Source organism: Lynx canadensis, chromosome D2 (assembly GCF_007474595.2).
Source record: "Lynx canadensis isolate LIC74 chromosome D2, mLynCan4.pri.v2, whole genome shotgun sequence".
Taxonomy (NCBI): Eukaryota; Metazoa; Chordata; class Mammalia; order Carnivora; family Felidae; genus Lynx; species Lynx canadensis.
This window is the reverse complement of record NC_044313.2, coordinates 12,539,946-12,560,206: the sequence shown is the minus strand read 5'-3', so window position 1 is coordinate 12,560,206 and position 20,261 is coordinate 12,539,946. Positions and strand designations below refer to the sequence as shown.

General features: G+C 38.4%; 1 protein-coding gene across 5 annotated transcripts in view; it reads right to left on the bottom strand.

Annotated features, from left to right (window-relative positions):
- Nucleotides 1–20,261, bottom strand: part of CACUL1 (CDK2 associated cullin domain 1) — an 83,425-nt gene that overhangs the window by 13,137 nt on the left and 50,027 nt on the right. For all 5 annotated transcript variants that reach the window (XR_003972740.1, XR_003972738.1, XR_003972737.1 and 2 more), the window contains exons 4-7: nt 19,205–19,300; nt 16,633–16,735; nt 10,835–10,924; nt 6,172–6,310 (exon numbers count right to left, since the gene is read on the bottom strand). Coding sequence is in view for 1 of the 5 variants with exons in the window: in XM_030333994.1 (XP_030189854.1) it covers nt 6,172–6,310; nt 10,835–10,924; nt 16,633–16,735; nt 19,205–19,300 (428 nt within the window). In the remaining 4 variants the exon portion in view is untranslated. The remainder of the gene's footprint in view (nt 1–6,171; nt 6,311–10,834; nt 10,925–16,632; nt 16,736–19,204; nt 19,301–20,261) is intronic.

Sequence of the window (20,261 nt, the reverse complement as noted above, 5' to 3'; positions counted from 1 at the left end):
CTTAAAATAGGCATTAAACTTAAACAGCAGTACAGTCATTTATAACCTGAATATTCTTAGCTAAAAGGTGTTGTCTTTTAAATATAAAACGCTATTAAACGAAGGAAGGATTATCTAGAAAAATGGCTTACACTGGGTTCTAGAAATAGGTTCAGACTAAAAATGTGTTTGAAGATAAACCTGGGTTCTGCTACCAACACCCACAGCGACCGCCATATACTAGGACACATTTCAAATATGAAATAGAGGATAATTCAAAGTCTTCCCCCCAAAAAAGCCTTATTATAAAACCAAAAACTGCTTAAGGCTTTAGAAAAATCTCAGAATCTTAATGTACATGAATACCCTTCCTACAAGTGGAAGAACATGAGCCTTCATAAATATTAACCAGTTCCATCTTAGACACCTAGAGAAGATTCTAGTTCCACTTTACAGATAAGAGATTCTGATTAGGTCCTAATGCTACCCGTAAATCCTACCTTTGTCTCTCCAGTTTCTCAGACTATAACCCAGACAAATAACTATAATGAGTAATAACAACCAATTTGCTAGCTTTTCCTTGCTCGGTCACTTAGCAGCATATACCTTGTCCCATCTTTTCCTTCCTTAAACACTTTTGGCTCCACCCAGCATGGTCCTTGGCCGCTTTTTCTTTCCCACGTATATATTCTCCGTAGGCCAGGATGGTGATCATACATACCAGTGCAAAGACTGGAAATACTATCCATATACCAATGACTCCCAGGTTTGTCTCCAGCTCTGATTCCTTCCCTATGCTGCAGATAGGAGGTCCAGCTGTCTCCCCTCATCTAACTGGGTGAGCCAGGACTGCTGGCAGTTCAGGATGGCCAGAATGCAGTCTGACTCCACGCCACCCCCACTCCTTCTTCCATCTGCCTCAATAAATGGCACCACCATCTGCCCAATTACTCAGATCAAAACCCTGGATCATTCTTGATTTCTTTCTTTCTCTTGCTCTGGAGCATACTGTCGCAAAACATAATCCAAACTCAACCACTCCCCATCATCTTCATGGCTCCACTCCCAATTCAAGCCACCATCACCTCTCCCCGAACACAGCTGCAAGAGTCTTATTATTAGTCCAGACCACAGCCAGAGCCATCTTACATAAAAGCATAAGTAAGATTATTTCATGCCTCTGATTAAAGCCCTTCAGTGGCTTTCCATCACAGTTAAAAATCAATTCAAACTCATTTTCTCAGTCCTGTGAGACATGGCTCTTGCCTACCTCCCTACCCTCATCTTCTACCTCTGTTCACTACACTCCAGCCATGCTGGCTTTCCTTCTGTGCTGGGACACGCCAGCACTTTGGTACTTTCCTTTGTCTCTGCGTGCAGCACTCTTCCCGCTAGTTAGCCACGTGGCTGTCTCCTTACCACCCAGGTCCTCACTGGAATGTCTCCTCCTTGGAAGGCGTTTCATGTTCAAGTTGGCTGGACCAGCCCTTCACACGTGCTCTGGTCACTCACTCTTTATCCCATGCTGTCTCGGTTTGTTCACAGCATGTTTTATTATGTGAAATAATTTGCGTACATGTTTGTTATTTATCTCCCAACATTAGAGCACAAGCTCCATAAAAACTGGGTCTCATTTTTACCCATTACTTAGAATAGTGTCTAGCACATGGGCAGAAAATAAATACCTGCTGAATTAACAAATCAGTGAATAATTCATAAATGGCCTCTACAGATGGATTATGAAAATGCTAGCTCAAGTAATTATTTCATGCTTTTGAGTGATCTTCTAGATTAGCAGAGTTTCCCACCCTCCTTCCCTGGCTGTGCTCAAGACCAGGACAGAAACCTCTTGCTGGACAAGGCGAGGAGTCTCGATTACCAGCAGGAAGAGAAGATACCAAATGGCCTCTGAAGGTTTTTTCTCTAGGCTGGGCATGTAGAGAAAAACATGCAGCACACATATCATGAACTAGCATCAACAAGCCTTAGGCAGCCTAAAGAACTCTCAACAAATCTGCCCTAATGCCACTTTCTTAACACCTCTGCTGTTAACACTACCCCTGGCCAAAGCCAGCTGTATCATCACAGTTAAGCATTCACCAAATATTCTGAAGCAAGTAGGTTAATGCTGATCAAAAAGGTAGACACAGGATTTTATATCCAGAGCCTCAACTTGTATACACAACCTTCATTCCCACTCCCAAAGGGTTAAATAAAAGCTGAACACGTAAAAATAAGAGGAAGATAATACAGATGTGCAAACAACAGAAGGCACAAAGGGATGTGAATGTGATATGTGAATGTGATATATGCGAGAGGCTGTGTATGTGGCCAAATATCTATGTGGCCAAAGATATTATCTAATGCCCCAAGTCTGGCAAGCTATGGCTGCCCTCAAAACCAGACCCCTGCTACTAAATAAAAAAGTGCCAATTCTAGAGTGACCCTCTCAACTAAAAGATCAACAAGATCCCTGCAAGGTTCTATTTTTGTTGCAGAAATCCAAGTAACAAGTACTCTGCAAGATACCTGCTTTTAAAAGCTATTCGGCACAAGCTCTGAAGAGACCCATAGTCTGGTTTGAAAGAGAACGTTCTGTCTAAGGGCACTCATGTTAGAAGTTCCCAAACAAGATTACATAATGTCATCTTTGATACCAACCTGCCCTCCCCCACCCTCCAATAATCAATTTAATCATGCAGGTAACAGATAAAGACAAAATTCTGCTCTCATATGTTAAGTCTAGTACGTGTATTTCCATGTACATAAAGATGCTGCACATGAACTCCAGCTCCGATGAGAAATGCCCATTAACTGCAATCGAGGATATATTTGACAACATCCACACCTCATTTCAAAGACACTCTGTGCCATCCACATCAAAGCTGTGTGATGCCTATTCGGGACTACACCACGTAAATGGAACACGATCTTAAATGAAGAAATTGTTTGTGAAGCTGAGCAGGAATCGTGTAACTGGTTAGACATAAATCATAAAATGACTGCTCAATCAGGACAGCCAGCAACAGAATTCTGGTCAGACAGTCTGTACTATATTCTCAAGGTTTTCTGCATCGAAGGACATCATTTCTTCCAAAACAATCCTAGCCAGATAATGAACGAAGAAGGCATCAGGCCTGGCAGGGCAGACTGCAGAAGACCCACATACAAGAGATTCACGGCAGCATGGGCAGCCTTTCTCTCAGCTGTTAAGTATATGATGTGCGCACACCTTTCCAGGGGGGGCGGGGCGGCTCAGCAGTGGAGTGAGTCCAAGAATGTCAGCTTAGACAGAGCCTACTCTGTGCAAAGCACCCTTCAGCATAACCTGTGAGGCAGACTTTAGTCCTCACAGCAATGCAGAAGTTGTTAATTTAATTCCAGAAGGGGCCCAATCTGGTTTGTAACATAAAACATTTTAATCATATCACCTCTTGAAATACTAACATTTAAATTTCAGGCAGAAGTTGTATGAAAGAATTCCACTAAGAGAAACAAAAATTCTAATACACACCAAAAATCCAAGGGACCTTTCCCGACTACAACCCACTTGGCCTGGGCAGAGCAGCGCCGTGTTAGTCCTTCACGTACAAAGGCAACGTCACACTAGGCTATTTATGGAGTCAGTTCCTCTTTCATCCCGAGCAAATTTTAAGAGCTGCTGCACACTAAGCAGTCCTGCACCCTGTCCTCTTCTTCCAGTTCCAAAATCAGGCTTAGGAAAATATCTGATGTGTTTACATAGTTCCAGACACTGTTCTGGAAGGTGAATTCAAGGTGTTCAGAGAAATCCACAAGAGCTATCTTCACACAGTGCTTCACAGAAATAAAGGTTTTCAGAAGGCTGTTTAGTTTTTAAAGGCATCAATAAACTCACCTCTAAAATTAAAAGCAAACATTCAAATAAAAACATGAATGAAAGCATAAAGACTTCACTATTATGGTAAGCCTAAATTAAAGAAAACCATAAAAGGTATACTCAGATTATTTTCCATTCCCTTAAAAACATTTAAGAAAAAACTTTCAACTGCGATTCAAAACCCATACGCCATAAAGAAAAAACCTGATAATCACACAAAAATAAAAAACTGCTGCATGACTTAAAACAAAAAAGCCACCATGAGTAAAGTCATAGACAAACTGAGAAAACTAACGGTCTTATCTTGGGCAAACAATCTCTGCACCACACAGAGAGCCCCTAGAATTCAAGAAAAAAAAGACTAACAAACAGAAAAGTAAGCAAAGGTCATAAGCAGGCAGTTTACCAAAAAAGAAATACAACATGTTCATATTCTCAGCCTCACTCATAAGAGAAATGCAAATGAAACCAACTCTGAGTAATTATTTTTCACCTGCCAGACCAGAGAAAATCCAAAAGTGTAACGACATACTCTACCGGCAAGACCATAAAGAAGAGGTACTTTCAAAATTTGCTGGTGGATATGCAAAACTGCACAATCCCCTGTGAAGGGAAAACTGGTGATACTGATCAAAATTACACCTGCCTTTTATCTTCGGCTCAGCAATCCCACTGATGGGAATTTACTCTCCAGATCGACCTGCAACAGGTACAAAATTATGCACGTACAAGGGTATTCATTGTAGTACATGTGTGACAGCAAGACTGGAAATAATTCAAGTTGCCATCCACAGGGGAGTGGCTAAACAAGTTCTAGCTACACAACAGAATGTGTAAGAAAGGAATAAAAATGAGAACACATATCGTGTCTGCTTGCATCGGTATATTAAAAGGCATACCGAAAGGAATCATCAGCAGCTCATAAAACGGTCACCTAACGAGGTAGGAACAGATTGGAAGACAAGAAGGAGCAAAACTTCTCAATGTATGCTTTTTATATCATCTTGACTTTTGAACCGTATGAACAGAACAGCTCTTCAAATATGACTAAGTAAAATGCTATGCCATTAAATGGCTTCATTCTGTGTATGAAAATAATACCATTATTAGAAATACTGCAATTAATGTCAGGAAACACCTGGCCACTGGACATCAAGGAGAAAAATTAGCCTAACATTCCAGCATTCCTATGGCCTTCCCTTAACTTGATCCAAGAAAGTCAAGATTACCAGACCTATCTACGCAGCTTCCGTGGGCCTTTCCTGTGCGAGCTGCCAGCAAGGGGGCAAATGATGAGTGGATTACTCAGTGCCCCCATTACCACATGAATATAGATAGCACAAGGGCAAAAGGGGAATAAATACCAACCCGTGAGGCTACAAAGAACAGACTTTCTGCTTTCTTTCCTAACCTGTGCTGAGACTAGAGACAGTAACAGTGATCTTGGTCAAGACTGGTGTTCCGAAACTTAGCTTGGCTTCAGAACCAGTGAAAGAGAAGGTCCATCCCCAGCCTAGCCTTAGATAAAGTGAATCAATATTCAACCTACCATTGTGTTCACAACTATGCCTAACTTTCCGTAACTTTCTTCCTTTAATGTCAGGAATTGAAACAAGAGAAGGTATGTAAGAGTGCTGAGAGTAGGGATTATGAAAATATAAGGCCTGACTGCACCTTTCAATGATTTGGTGACCCAACAGGGTATTTTCCCATAGTATAATCTATTTCAGTTGAAAAAATGCACTTTGCAAGACTTTCTGGGATATAGCTACGATACTGAACTGCAAATTTTAGAAAAATTAGCCAAGTGTATGTATCAAAACCAAGGAAGGCAAATTTTCTGGACACATGTAAAGATATACTCTAATTTTTAAGAAAAAACAAGTAGAATTTAGGACAAAAGTGAAAATATGAAAAACAGAATCTAAAATCCTCTTTACTGGTTTAGTCGTAAAACGAAGTCATTTGCTTGTACCTTGTAACTAAAGTACCTTGTAACTAAACATAAAATTTCTCTGTTTTCCCAGGTGTTGAGAACTAACGTAGAGGATCAAAACTAGAAGAGCACTTAGAGGCTTCTCAGTCTAACTACTCACCCACTGAGAAATCCTGTCTTCAAATCCATTTTTAGTGACAGGCGGCTTCCATGGAATCAAACCCCAGCTGTCCCATCTCTGTGCACAGACAGGGAGCCAACGGCCTCTCCCCACAGTGTCACCTTGACCATTCAGCAGTTATTTCCCACTCTAAGAACTCTGGCCTCCCTCCCCTGCCAAGCCAAGCTGGCCTAAGGAAATGGACATATTTTGTCAAAAGGGGGGAAAAAAACTTGCCTCGTAAAACCATTCTGTATAAGTTCTCTTTGAAGTTTCTGATCTTCAGCAGCATATTCAGAAAGTTCAGACTCCACCGCCGGAGGGAGAATGTTTGGAATAAATTTAGAAAACAGAGTTGGAGCCATCTGAACCCACTCTGTGAGGAAAGGAAAAGATTCATTAAGGAAATCAGACAAATTAAATGAAAAATGTAAAGTTTTCTTTTGTTCAAAGAAAGAATATATATTAAACCAAACTCAAAATGGGGGGAAAATTAGTGTAATCCTATTCTGATAAAAAATATACAACCAGGTTAAATTTCCTTTCTAAAATGAATTTATAGTCAAAGAAAGCAGATATTTTTCCATTTTGCTGTTTTAACAAAATTTAATGAAAATCTCTAGAGAATCTGTGAATGGACCTATCAAAAATTGTAATTAATATGGGGGAAAAATGAGTGAGACAGGCAAAGAATTCCAAGTGGAAGGGACTTAAAAGCGAGGGTTTGGTGGAAATACTAACCCCTATAAGCATTAATTAAACAAAACAAACAAACAAGCAAGCAAAACAGACTCTTAGAGCATGGTCCAGATGGGAGATGCACAGAGGTATGAGCAAAACACATAAAGGGGATTTAAAAAGTATACATTTCCAGTTATACTAACAAAGTCACAGAGATGAAAGTACAGCACAGAAAACATAGTAAAAAATATTGTAACAATTGGTGACAGACGGCGGCTAAGCTGATGGTGGTGAGCACTGAGTAATGTACAGACGGAAGAGTCGAACCAATGTTCTATACCTGAAACCGACATAACGTTGTATGCCACCTATGCTTCAATACCAAAAAAAATTAAACAAGCACACCACATATGTACATACACACATACATACATACTGGCCCAAGAATAGAGAATAGTACAGGTAATAAGGAAGCATACAAAAAGTACCACAAAAATGGGGGAGAGAGGTCTAAACATTTAGGAAGTAGGCTGAAGATAACTAGAGTAAGTACTTTTGAAATAAAAACCTATTTTGGCCCAAACTAAATTATAGCAAATTAAATGTATGCAGTATTGAAAGAAAAGAGAATTAACATGGGTATCAAATTATTAAGAAAGAGATAAAAGATAAAGAGAATACTCTATAGAAAAATAAGCATTCATCTATCAAAACAGAAAAGGCAAACATTTGCATCAGACATGACAAAGGTGAATCAGTATCCTTATTTATAAAACATTTTTATAAATCAGTAAGACCAAATAAATGAATGAAAGACAGGACAAATAATATACAAGACTTATAATTTACAAGAAAAAAATAAACACAATGACAGCCTTGTTAATATTCAAAAAACTCAAGCTAAAATAAACACTCTCTTCCTCTTATTTTGTGAATGCTAAATACAACTAACATCCACCTGTATCAAGGGCATGCTAAAACTAGCATTCCCCTACCCTGTTGGTGTTCTTAATTTAGCACTGTTATCCCTTTTAGATTCTTTTAGTCTTGTCCTTTCAAATTTTCCCTTTTGGAAAACATCTTAATGTACATATCAAAAACCATAAAATGTCAATGCTGTATTTAATCCAGTGAGCTCGCTTTAAAAATTGTAATTTGAGGGGCGCCTGGGTGGCGCAGTCGGTTAAGCGTCCGACTTCAGCCAGGTCACGATCTCGCGGTCCGTGAGTTCGAGCCCCGCGTCGGGCTCTGGGCTGATGGCTCGGAGCCTGGAGCCTGTTTCCGATTCTGTGTCTCCCTCTCTCTCTGCCCCTCCCCCGTTCATGCTCTGTCTCTCTCTGTCCCAAAAATAAATAAACGTTGAAAAAAAATTTATAAAAAAATAAAAAAAAAATTGTAATTTGAGTAAATAATTCTAAATCTGAAACAAACACAAGCAAACAAATATGTTTAATGCTGTGTGATGCTGGGTCACTGGTAAGTAAAAAAATGCCCAACAGGAGGATAGTAAGTTAAACACGACCAGAACAAAACAACAACAACAACAAAACAAATACCACAAAAACACCACCAGGGCCAAGCCGCTCACCCACTGTATAAACTCATGGCAAAAATGTTCTCAATAGTGTCCCTCCTGTCAGCTCAACTCAAATATGGCTTTACGGTCTCCACACGGTGCCCGGGAGAGCCACTAGCCATCAGTCAGAGATGGCAGGAGTCAGACCGATATGCCATTTTCAGGAACTCCAGGCAATCATTAAAATACAAGATGAAGGAATCAAAGAAAAGTGTGTGTATTAAATGAAGAAGGGCCGGCTGGGACAGCTGGCACTGTGTCTCAACTAAGCTTCTAAAGATCGGATGGAAACACACCAAAAATTGTAATAGTCATAAGAATCTCCAAGGATTAGGGTCTAGGAATTAGTTTAAAAAACTTTCTTGGGTGACTCTCATTATACAAAGATCAGTGCTTGAGAACCACTGCAATGAAAGAAACTTCCACATTTAAAATTCAACTTTTAAAGTATTTTAACCTTAATCTGTCCAGTGACTAAAACTACTTTAACAAACCAGGAGCACAACAGGCACTGGCAAGACAGGTAAATGTCAAAATATGTTTAATAGTATCTCAGAAAATGCCTAGGGCAGCAAACGGTTAGTCTGTGATAAAATTCGCCTTTTCAAAAGGACAACTCTCAAATACAAAATTCTCCTCACAAGTAGTATGAATCCTATTATAAGAGCTCGAACATGGATAAAACAGCATTTGGATAAATACATATCTGTAAGTTTTCCTACCCTTAGTGATTAGTTTTATTATGCAATTTTGCTATAGATGATAAAAGCCAGAGCTGATCAAGCTGCCTACTTGGGAGGCAGAATTTAGAAATTTGTCATACTGCATTTGGATGCCTTCCAAAATTAAAGAAAAAAAAAAAAACCATTCATAACCTATAGCACTAAAAGAAAACTTCATGAGCCATTTTCATCATTTAATAAAATGAATACAAAATTCTGAGAAACTAGAAAGCATCAGTTTACTGGACATATGTAATAAAATATTTTTGCTACTTTATGTAAGTAATTAATTACTTTATAAGAATAACTTGTTTACAGTTATCAAGAGTAGAGCAAGGCCTGATCCAAATTTAAGTAACATTACATCTGAATATTCTAGCAGACACTAATCATTTACAAAGTAACCTGGGAAAGAAGGTATTTCTGACATCACAGTCTACTACTGGTACCACAGTTTTTAATTGGTTTCCATTTCAGCAAGCTAAATTCTCACATGTCTTTCAAATTAATTAAGCAAACAATCAAGCCGTCAATTAATGAAAATAAAATAACCACTGGACCCAACTGAAGAGTAATCAAAACAGCTAATATCAGCCATGCTTATTATCAGGTACCATGTTAAGCTCTTTAGATCATGTTTTATTTCATTCAATCCTTAAATGACATAAAGAATTCCACAAAAAAGCACTGTCAAAAAAGCATCCCTTAAGGTTTCTAGATTGTAGAACAATGTTCTACCCTGAGATCTTTTTTTTCTGTTTTAATATTTATTTTTGAGAGAGAGAGAGAAAGAGCGAGAGCAGGGGAGGGGTGGGAGGTGGGGGGGACGGGACAGAATCCGAAGCAGGCTCCAGGCTCTAGGCTGTCAGCACAGAGCCCAACATGGGTCTCAAACCCACAAACCGCAAGATCATGACCTGAGCCGAAGTCGAACACTTAACTGACTGAGCCACCCAGGTGCCCCTACCCTGAGAGCTTTTGCAATCTCTCTTACTAAAGGCATTTTGTAATTCGCTGGACAACTGTATGACAAGATTGAGGTTCTGGCTTATAAATAGGAAGATAAATACAAAAACATCTTGGGGTTCCTTTATATTCATAATTTTTTTTAATTTTTTTTTTTTTTTACATTTATTTATTATTGAGAGACAGAGAAAGACAGGGCATAAGCATGGGAGGGGCAGAGAGAGGGGGAGAGACACAATCTGAGGCAGGCTCCAGGCTCTGAGCTGTCTGCACAGAGCCTGACGCAGGGCTTGAACCCACAAACCGGGAGATCATGACTGAGCCGAAGTCGGATGCTCAACCGACTGAGTCAACCAGGCGCCCCTCATAATGTTTTTTTTGTTTTTGTTTTTTTTTTAATTCTAAGATAGATACATTAAGACAATTTACAAGCCAGGCCTTTGAATACAGTGATCTCTGATTTTTGGTTCTGCTATTCTGACTCTCTCTCCTCACAATACACTTATGAAATGACTGTACATTTACCAACACTTCTAGATTCCTTGCAATTTATAAAATAGGCTTGAGAACATGAAGTTGTGGGTGTGTATGTCTACATATACTTGCAGTGTGGGGTACAAGCAAAGGAGAAACTCCATAACAAAAAAAGAGATTAATACTGGATATGAGTGAGATTCAATTTCATCCAAAACGTCTGCTACAAATTCATTCCTTGTATTTCCTAACCGAGTTGGTTTTCACTAGTGTGGAAAGAATTTCAAGCGAGTCCTGAGTTTACATTTCATAATGATGAGTGTAGTATCTACTCAATGTTTTCTGGTTTTTTTTGCTATAACAAATCCAAATACCATTAAGCCTCAAGAAACAGATAGACAAACACTGTCCTCTTGGATAAGCTGGAGCTACCATAAACAGATAAACAAGCCCAACCCCAAAAGAAATGACCACTATTTACCTGGTCTGAGAGTGTATAGGCCTTTCACAATATTTGCCATAGTTGAAGGTGTGACCTGAAATGGTGTTGACTGGGCTTCTAAGAGTAAAGCTGAAAGAAGAGAAAATGGGTTATAAAAATGATAGAACACTTATTGTCAAGGTTTCTGTTACTATTTTTCCCAAAGACTAAAGAGCAAACGAGGACAAGAAAAGAACAGCCTCAGAGGACAAACCAAGTTTATACTCCAAAGAGTTTTAAAAATCCAATGCACTAGAGCTCAATCTAATAAGTAAACACGTGCAGGTCTGTTAAAACACTAAGGGAGATTATTCAATTCATGGAGGTTCTGAAAATAAGCTTTCCAAAAGCAATAGTATTCACGGTACTTAGCAAGTGAGCTGAGAGTACCTCCCACTAAGTTCATGAGTCAGGAGGTTTACATTTGGAAAATAAAATGGTCTCTAACCCCCTTGAATCATTTCTCTTTCCCCAAATCGCCATATTTGAGGCTCCTGGATACTTCATTCGTAATTTTAGGAAATGCAATCAGTCAGAAAGTCACTTTTCCAAATGCTACAACCACATGTACTTTTTTCTTACTAAAAGTAAAGACAAGACACTGCCTGGCTCATCCTCACTTTCCTGACTCTCACAACCACAGGACTCCGACCGACAGTGACAAGAGAGTCAGTTTTCTTTTAGGTTATCTTCTCCAATGAAAATTTTATTAAAACATTTTTAAATAAATAGAAATAATTCCTCCAAATAACATCACTAACAGATATCAACATATTCCATCATTTCGTAGATACAACAGACACCACTGACTCAGAAGTTAATTTTTAATTTATCTCTCAAAGACCTACAATTGACTACCCCCAAACCCATAAAACTTGGCATAATTTTACTCTAAGCCAAGCTTGTAAAGTCATATATAAGCTATGCCTTTTCAAAAATGAAAACACCACCTCACTTGGCCAGCAATGATTTTATAGTTTTCAAACACGCAATGCGAGTTACATCTGAACTTATGTGATGACAGTAAGAGGTACACTGTTCAAGGTGATCCTTCTGCTTCTATGGTCAGGAGAGAGCTGCTAACTCTGAATGGCACAGATAGATACATTTTAAGGATGACAAAAGCACTGCAGAAAATGTTTTAGAATGCAATTATTTTTTTATTATTTATTTTTATTTTATTTTTATTTTTTTAGTAATTATTTATATTTGAGAGAGAGGGAGAGCTCGAGCAGGGAGGGGCAGAGAGAGACAAAGACATAGGACCCGAAGCGGGCTCTGCAGTGACAGCAGAGAACTCGATACAGGGCTCGAACACACGAACTGTGAGATCATGACCTCAGCCAAAGCTGGGTGCTTAACCGACTGATCACCCAGGTGCCCCTAAAAATTGCAATTCTAAATTTTAGACCCTAGGAGTCTCTTCAACTCAAGGTTATCTCTAATTTCAACATATGTCCCACATGCAGACTCTATCTCAAATCATTTCCTACCTTTTGACCAATCATTTTGGCCTTCGTAAATCTTGATCCCACTAAATCTTCATGTTCAGTCACATGTTAATTATGTAATCAAATATATACATTTACAAATGAAGAAATGATACATTCACAAATTAAATTATACATAAAATCTATAAAAATTAATTTGGGGTGAATTAAATGAAAAGAATTATATTCAATAACAAACAAAGTTGAGAAGGTGTTAACAGTTCACTAAAATCCTCTCCACCTAAATTATTTTTAGGAGATCAGTGTTTAGAAGACTTGTAGTTGATCTCCTCTTTTAAGAAAAAGGAAGAGAATCTGGGGAGGCAGCAGCTTGAGACTGGGAAGAAAATATTTCTTGGGTATTTAACAGGTGCTAGGTACTTTACAGGTTTCTCATAAACTTTACTTACAATTTACTTTCTCACAAGCTTAATTATCATCTTTTTTTTTTTAACAGATAGGGAAACAGAGGCTAAAAACAAAACAATATAAAACACAATGAAAAATGCATCCAAAGTCACAGAGCTAGCAGGCAGCAGAAGAGGGCTGAGAACCTATGTTTCACTCTAAATTTGCATTCTAATTCACCATGCCACCGTTGAAATACAGATCTTACATGTAACAGGTACTAATAAAGTACTAACTAGTACTAAAGCCACTGTTAACTAAACCCTTAGTTAACAGTCCCCCCCCCCCAAATTATATAGTTAAAAAGACAAAACAAGGATTCTCCAACAATCCCACTGATGGAAACTAGAATTGGACTTTAGTGAACTTCTAATGCTCTCACCTCTTTCTTTACAGTCTATGATATTAAAGTCCAGAGAGATTAAGTGCCATCCTGAGAGTCACACAGCTTAACAGTTGACCTGGAACCAGAACGAAGCTCCTCCACTCATCCAATTATTCCTCAGAGCTACAAGCTGACCCCAGGGCTTCTCTCCTCTTTTAATATGAGAAGTAATTCTTAAAATCAAAACTGAAATTAAAAATATTTTTTGGGGTGCCCAGGTGGCTCAGTCACTTGAGTGTCCAACTTCAGCTCAGGTCATGATCTCGTGCTTCACAAGTTCAAGCCCCACATCGGGCTCTGTGCTGACAGCTCAGAGCTTGGAGCCTGCCTCAGATTCTGTGTCTCCCTCTCTCTCTCTCTGTTCCTCCCCGGCTCATGTTTTCTCTCTCCAAAATAAATAGACATTAAAAAAAAAAAATAAAAGTTAAAAAAAAAAACTACCTTTATTTGCAATGAGAAGTCACTATCTTCATTCGTGAAACAATTGTTAAAATAGGGCATTAAAGGGACACCTAGGTGATCATTAGGGCATTAAAGGGACACCTGGTTCAGCTCAGGTCATGATCTCGTGGTTTGTGGGTGTGAGTCCCATATCCGGCTCCACACTGGCAGGGCAGACAGGCCTGCTTGGGATTCTCTCTCTCCCTCTCTCTCAACCCCTCCTATCTCTGTCTCTCTCTCTCAAAATAAACTTAAAAAAAAAAAGCCTGCTTTTAAAAAATAATACACATATTTTTAAAAACCAGGGCATTCGAATACCAATTATTCATTAGCAGAGAGGGTGTTCATTTTGCTCTGCTGTAAAACATGGCCCCTAAATTGTTTCAACAGGTCTCCCACTGAGAGGTGTCCCTGTCCAGTCCCCTGGAATCTGGGTTCTATAACTGCCTGCTCAACAGAAGACAGCAAAAGTGACACTGTGCCAGTTTCTAGGCCCAGGACTTAAGAAACTGGCAGTTTCCATTTCCTAGATCTTGGGACACTCACTCTTAGAGGGAACACAAGAGAGAAAACTACAGCCACCACAACTTGCCAGTCATATGAGTGACCCATCTTCAAAGTCCCCGACCCCTGGGTGAGTCGCATCAGCCGATGCTGAGTACAAAAGAGATAAAGTGCCCCGCAAAGCCCTGCCCAAACTGCAGATGTGAGCAAAATAAATGACTTTATAAAAGATTATGTGTTGAGGTGATATGTTACATGGTAATAATAAACACTAGCATTTTCAAATGTATCTAAAGCCACAAAAAGGAAATTACTGATCAGAATTCAGAAAATTATACACATGGAGTGTAGCTGTTTTTGCTGAAGGGGATAAGTATAGGAAAATGTCAACTAGGGCCAAGAAATCAATTCTTAATAGCTGTGTTTTTCTGATTTAATTAATATTAGCCTTTCTATGCCTCATTTTCTCCATCTGTAAAATGGAGGTAATGACTGTCCTAAAGTACCTAGAATAGGCCCTACTACATAGTAAGCACTATATGTGTGTTTATTTTTAAAAAATCTTTTTTTTTAAACATAACATTATTAAACACTTAAGAGTGTCTCTTGTTGTTACAGAGCCCAAACTAGGCCAGTGATCACTGTGTGAATCCCTTACTCTAAGCACAATGCCTGGTAACTGCTCAACAGATAACTGATAAGCTCAGGTTTATCCAATTTACAAAAGCTTAAGGAACTTTACAGTTCCTTGGAAAAGAAAAGCCTGTCTACCTTTAAATATAATTTTGGTTGAAAATCAGATTCTATAATAAACAAGATGATAATTACTTTTTTTTGAAAAATAAAGTACAAATTAATTGAAGGTTTAAAAGGAAAAAAAATTTCATTTTTTTCCGGATTTTATGTCTTTATGTGGTCTGATCTTATAAAAGATCATGAATTTATAGAAGGCTTTACATGGACTGAAGACAGAGTTGTCTCACCAGATCTGGACTACTATATTCTCTTTGAATATTTTCTTTGGTTTTGCCTAATAAAATTGATTTCCAAATTAATGACAAATATAAAAACATACAGAGTAATCAAATAAGCTTTTCTACCAAATGGCAGCGTTTCTCAAAGAATTTTAAAAGGAAAGACTTCAAAATACTCTGTTCTAATTTACAATGAAGGCAAAGACAATGTCAACATCAGAGATAATATTTAAGTGGTTGTAACAGCTGCAATATCTCATGAGATTACATTTAAAGATGTTTATAAACATATGTCCTGTTTTTTCAAAAGTCGTACTCCCAAGATATCAGTCTCTATTCTGATTCTAGAATCTGTTGGGAACATAATAATGAAACAAATATTATCTTCATCTAGCATATTATTTGAAAATTCTGCTTTTCTAAAATAAACCAGCCCAATGTTTAACAGTTCCTTCTCTTAATTTAAACTCAAAAATTAGAAAGAGTTTATGGTCAAGCTTAGAATAATTCTTCTGTAAATACTAATAAAAGTTTGCTGTGGTACAGACTATTTATGACTATTAGGAAAGCAAAAAATACATACTACAAATCCAAATATCTGCCAAATTCTAAAAAACGACTTCAATAATATACTGCATAAAATAGGAGCTTTTAAAAGATGCTGAGACATTAGGTTGTAGGGACTTCCTAAACTCCACGTAGAGAGGTATACTCTTTCAGGAAAGGTAGGATAAGATGCCACCTACTGGGATGGGGCAGGGGGCCAGGGAATAGGGGGAGAGGAAAAACTAACTGAACTTGGCACTTTGATCTGCTTACTTGCTAACTATGTTGCCATTATAGTAAACATTTTACAAGTCCCAACTAATAGAAGAAAAACTCAGGACCAGAGGCTGAGAAGCTTGCTTAACATATAGTTAATAAGTGACAGAGCCAGACTAGAGATTTTTTTTTTTTTTTTTGAGAAGAGATTTTTATACCAAAGGGTAAAAAAACCAGAGAGGATTCTGTGCTTCCATTTCAAAGATACAGAATTGTGCTCCTTCTAGAATTACCCGTAACAAAGTTAGGGGTTAACTTCCCCCATTGTTGGCGGAGGGATGCGGGGGAAGAGGAAGTGTCAGGCCAGATAATAAAGGCACTCACTGCCCAATAACCTGGCTAAGTGCCCCCAGCTCTCCAGGGGGCTTCAAATCACATTTTCAATTCCTTTGGGTCTCTCTCTACAGAACTGAACTTCCAACACTTCTTGCTATGATTCAGAAGATGTCAACACTGGGCTTTATATGCCGATACTCTCTAATCAAAAATCAAAAAGATCACTGGGGTGCCTAGGTTGCTCAGTCGGTTAGGAGTACGACTCTTGATTTCAGCTCGGATGGTGATCTCACAGTTTGTGAGGTCAGTTCATGAGGTCGAGCCCTGCGTTGGGCTTTGCACCAACAGCACAAAGCCTGCTTGGGATCCTCTTTCTCCTCTCGCTATGCTCCTCCCTTGCTCATGCTCTCACTCTCTCTCAAAATAAATAAACTTAAAAACAAAAACAAAAAAAACCTTGTTAGTGTTAACTCATCCCTATAAGTTGAAAACACTTACGCATTAGGCTGTAAATGTGCTTTTCTGCAACATGTTCCGTAAACAGCTTTATAAGGTCATCTTTTAGGTCTCTGTTAAGCTTGGTTTCGATGTAAAACTTATTCTGAAAGAGAAAATACATTATGTTTAGTGTATCGATTAGGGGGAAATGATCTGTCTAATGAACTGAAGCACTAAAAAATATTTTAGGAAACAATTTATAAGGGCATCAATTAAAACATTAAATCCCAATATCAGAAAACAAAAGCCCTGCTACTATTAGTTATATGTCTTTCTGGCAAGGGGTTAAAGTACATAAAGATAAAATGCTATGAACCACACACACACTCCAAAAGAACACGGGAAGATACTCAACATTAACTAAACAGATATAGAGACACATGGACCACACTGCGGGAGAGGCACATAACATGCCCTTTAGAAACACTCCATCATTGAAAGGCAACAACAGGAAACACTAGGGAAAGGTACCCCTTTTACCAACGATCTAGGCTGAACAGGCACTGGTTGACTCCCCAACATACAATCCATTGTAATCATTAGTCTAAGTTATTCACCTGTGGCATTTCTTAGGAATGGTTTTTGATTCAAAGGCAGACACATGACCCAACATAGAACAATCAGACTGAGGGAAACCTAGGCTTTGGTGCCAAGCATCTTATAGTCACTTTACGACCGTGAGAATAAGATGAAACAGATGCTGTGTACAGTGAAGAGACAAAAAAGAACCTGAATCCTTGGTAACACTACTGAACCATGGATTCAACCAACCCTAGAGATAGCCTTATTTGCAGAGTTTTATTCCAAGGGATTAATACTTTTCCTAATTTGCTTAAATCACTTTGAATCAGGTGTTCTGTTTTTTTGTAGCCAAAAGCATCCTGATGAGAACGACTGGCAAGTCAAACAAGATTGAACTTGTTCATATTTAAATGTCAACTCCATGGACAGATGTGGGAAATACAAGGAAGAACATTAGCAAGTTGCTCTCTGATTCTCTTAATTCTTAGACAGAAGATTATAAAAATCATAATAATAAGTACATGGTGACAAAATAAAACCATGCAACCAAAATAAGTCTCACACAACAGACCCTCTGTCGCAATCCCAAAGGCCCCATTCTACTGCGGAAACTTTTGTATATTCTTTCTAAAATGCTGCTTGCATATATATGAATATGCTTTATTTTCCATAATAAAGAGAAAACACTTGCTATAAAGAAATATTACATACTGCTTTGCATGTTGCTTTTTTTTTTACCTAATGTATCTGGAGATTTCTCTCTAAATGTACATACATGTTATTACCTTTTTTTTTTTTTTTTTTTCAATGTTTATTTATTTTTGGGACAGAGAGAGACAGAGCATGAACGGGGGAGGGGCAGAGTGAGAGGGAGACACAGAATCGGAAACAGGCTCCAGGCTCCGAGCCATCAGCCCGGAGCCTGACGCGGGGCTCGAACTCACGGACCGCGAGATCGTGACCTGGCTGAAGTCGGACGCTTAACCGACTGCGCCACCCAGGCGCCCCCATGTTATTACCTTTAACTGCTTACTTTTCTACTGTTAAGTATCTCCCACAAGTTAAGTAATAGTCCCCTGCTGATAATACAGATTTCTCCCAGTGTTCTGTTTTGTTTTTTCAGCAAGGTATTATTTTATGGAGAATAAATCATTTTGGAGATTAGTATTTCACAGATAGCAATCTTTATGCTACAGAATACAGATCAACCCAAACATCCCATTTCCTAATCTAAAAAACAAAGAGGAATTGCAAAAATGGTTCTTAAGGGCCCCTGCCTTCAGTAAGAACACCAACATCAGGGTTCTATGGCTTGGGCACCTGGGTGGCTTAGCCGGTTGACTGTCCGACTTCGGCTCAGGTCATGATCTCACGGTTCGTGGGTTCCAACCCTGTATCGGGCTCTGTGCTGACAGCTAAGAGCCTGGAGCCTGCTTCAGATTCTGTGTCTCCTTCTCTCTCTCTGCCCCTTCCCCACTTGCACACTCTCTCTCTCTAAAATAAATAAAGATTAAAAAAAAAATTCTATGGCTTTATATATTTAGGAGAGAGAGGGAGGCAAATCAACAAAGTCAACAGACTACAAACTATACTCATGGCATAATTCTCCAAATGAAAGAGATCATAATGGAAGAAAATTTTATTATTCTACTTTTTTTATGGGGTGACTTACTTGACATTATCACACATCATGTTTTTAAATATATTGCTTAACTCTGTACTTTCCGAGGACAAGAAATCTTTCTTATATATCTTTATTTCCCAAGCACAGGATCTTCCATATGGCAGAAATAAAATAAATGCTAACACAGTGACTGCTGATTATTAATGCCTAATTGTCTATTCAGCAGTGTTATTTATGGAGTTTTTAAACAGTAAAAGGGTAAAACAAGTCTATGTCAACACAATCAAACATTACTGAGGTAGATTAATTTCCATTTCTAACATAATACGTAGTGAAAGAGAAAGAGAACATGCTTAATTCTGTATCTATCTGTATTTAGGCCAATAAACTGAGATACTTTGGAAAGGGAAAACAGCTCTAACTTACCATATATATGAAAAGAGGCACAATGCTCTGCAATGCTCCCATATATTGTCCAAGGGCTATATTAAATCTTTCAATATAGAGATCTGGAGGGCTGGCCTGTGAGAAAGAACATAAATGTGATCATTATGGGAAACCAAGTATAAAGACCTTCCAATACAAATCTAAAATGCAAATACACTCAGAAGTCCAAGTCAAAATTCATAATGAAATTCCCAATAAAGAAAAGGAGAAGGTGTATATCCTGAAGTTTAGTTTAGACTTCTATCTTTGTTTCAAAATCTGCTACGCAAAACTGAAGTTTGGTTTTGCTGTCTTTAAAAACTGTAACTTTACCATGCTAGCTAAAAGGCTTGCTCGGTTAAGGAGTAAAAAGTTGAATTCACAAGTTGTATTTATTAAGATAAATGATTTTTAAAATTATCACTAAACTATGTGTACATTTCTGATAGGAACCAGGCTGTATATGGACCTAGAATAAGGGGAAAAAAAAAAAAAAAACAACTCAAGGAAATGGCACAGGCTTAATACACTATGAGAATGGCTGTTGGGGGCACTTGGGTGGCTTAGCTGGCTAAACGTCCAACTCTCTTGGTTTCAGCTCAGATCATGATCTCACACTTCGTGAGCTGGAGCCCCACATCAGGATCCATGCTGACACTGCAGAGCCTGCTTGGGATTCTCTCTCTGCCCTCTCTCTCTCAAAATAAATAAATAAAATTAAAAAAAAAAAGTTTGCTGAATTTTTATAATTACCTTAGGCACAGTAATATTCCGAGTTCTATACCACTTCTATAGCTAACCAATTAGTTAGAAAGCAGAGACTTAAATGGTGCATATACATCTGCAGCTCTGGAGAGCAACAAAATAAACATAATACATGCCTGGCTTTTAACTCATTGTTACCAAAATACCAGGTCATAAAGCCATCGAAAGAAACACTTCCAATTTTACTGCAGGCTATGGACTGAATTATGTGTCCCCCTCCCCAAATTCCTGTGTTGAAGCCTGAACTACTGTGCCTATATTTGGAATAAGGAAGCAATTAAGGCTAAATGAG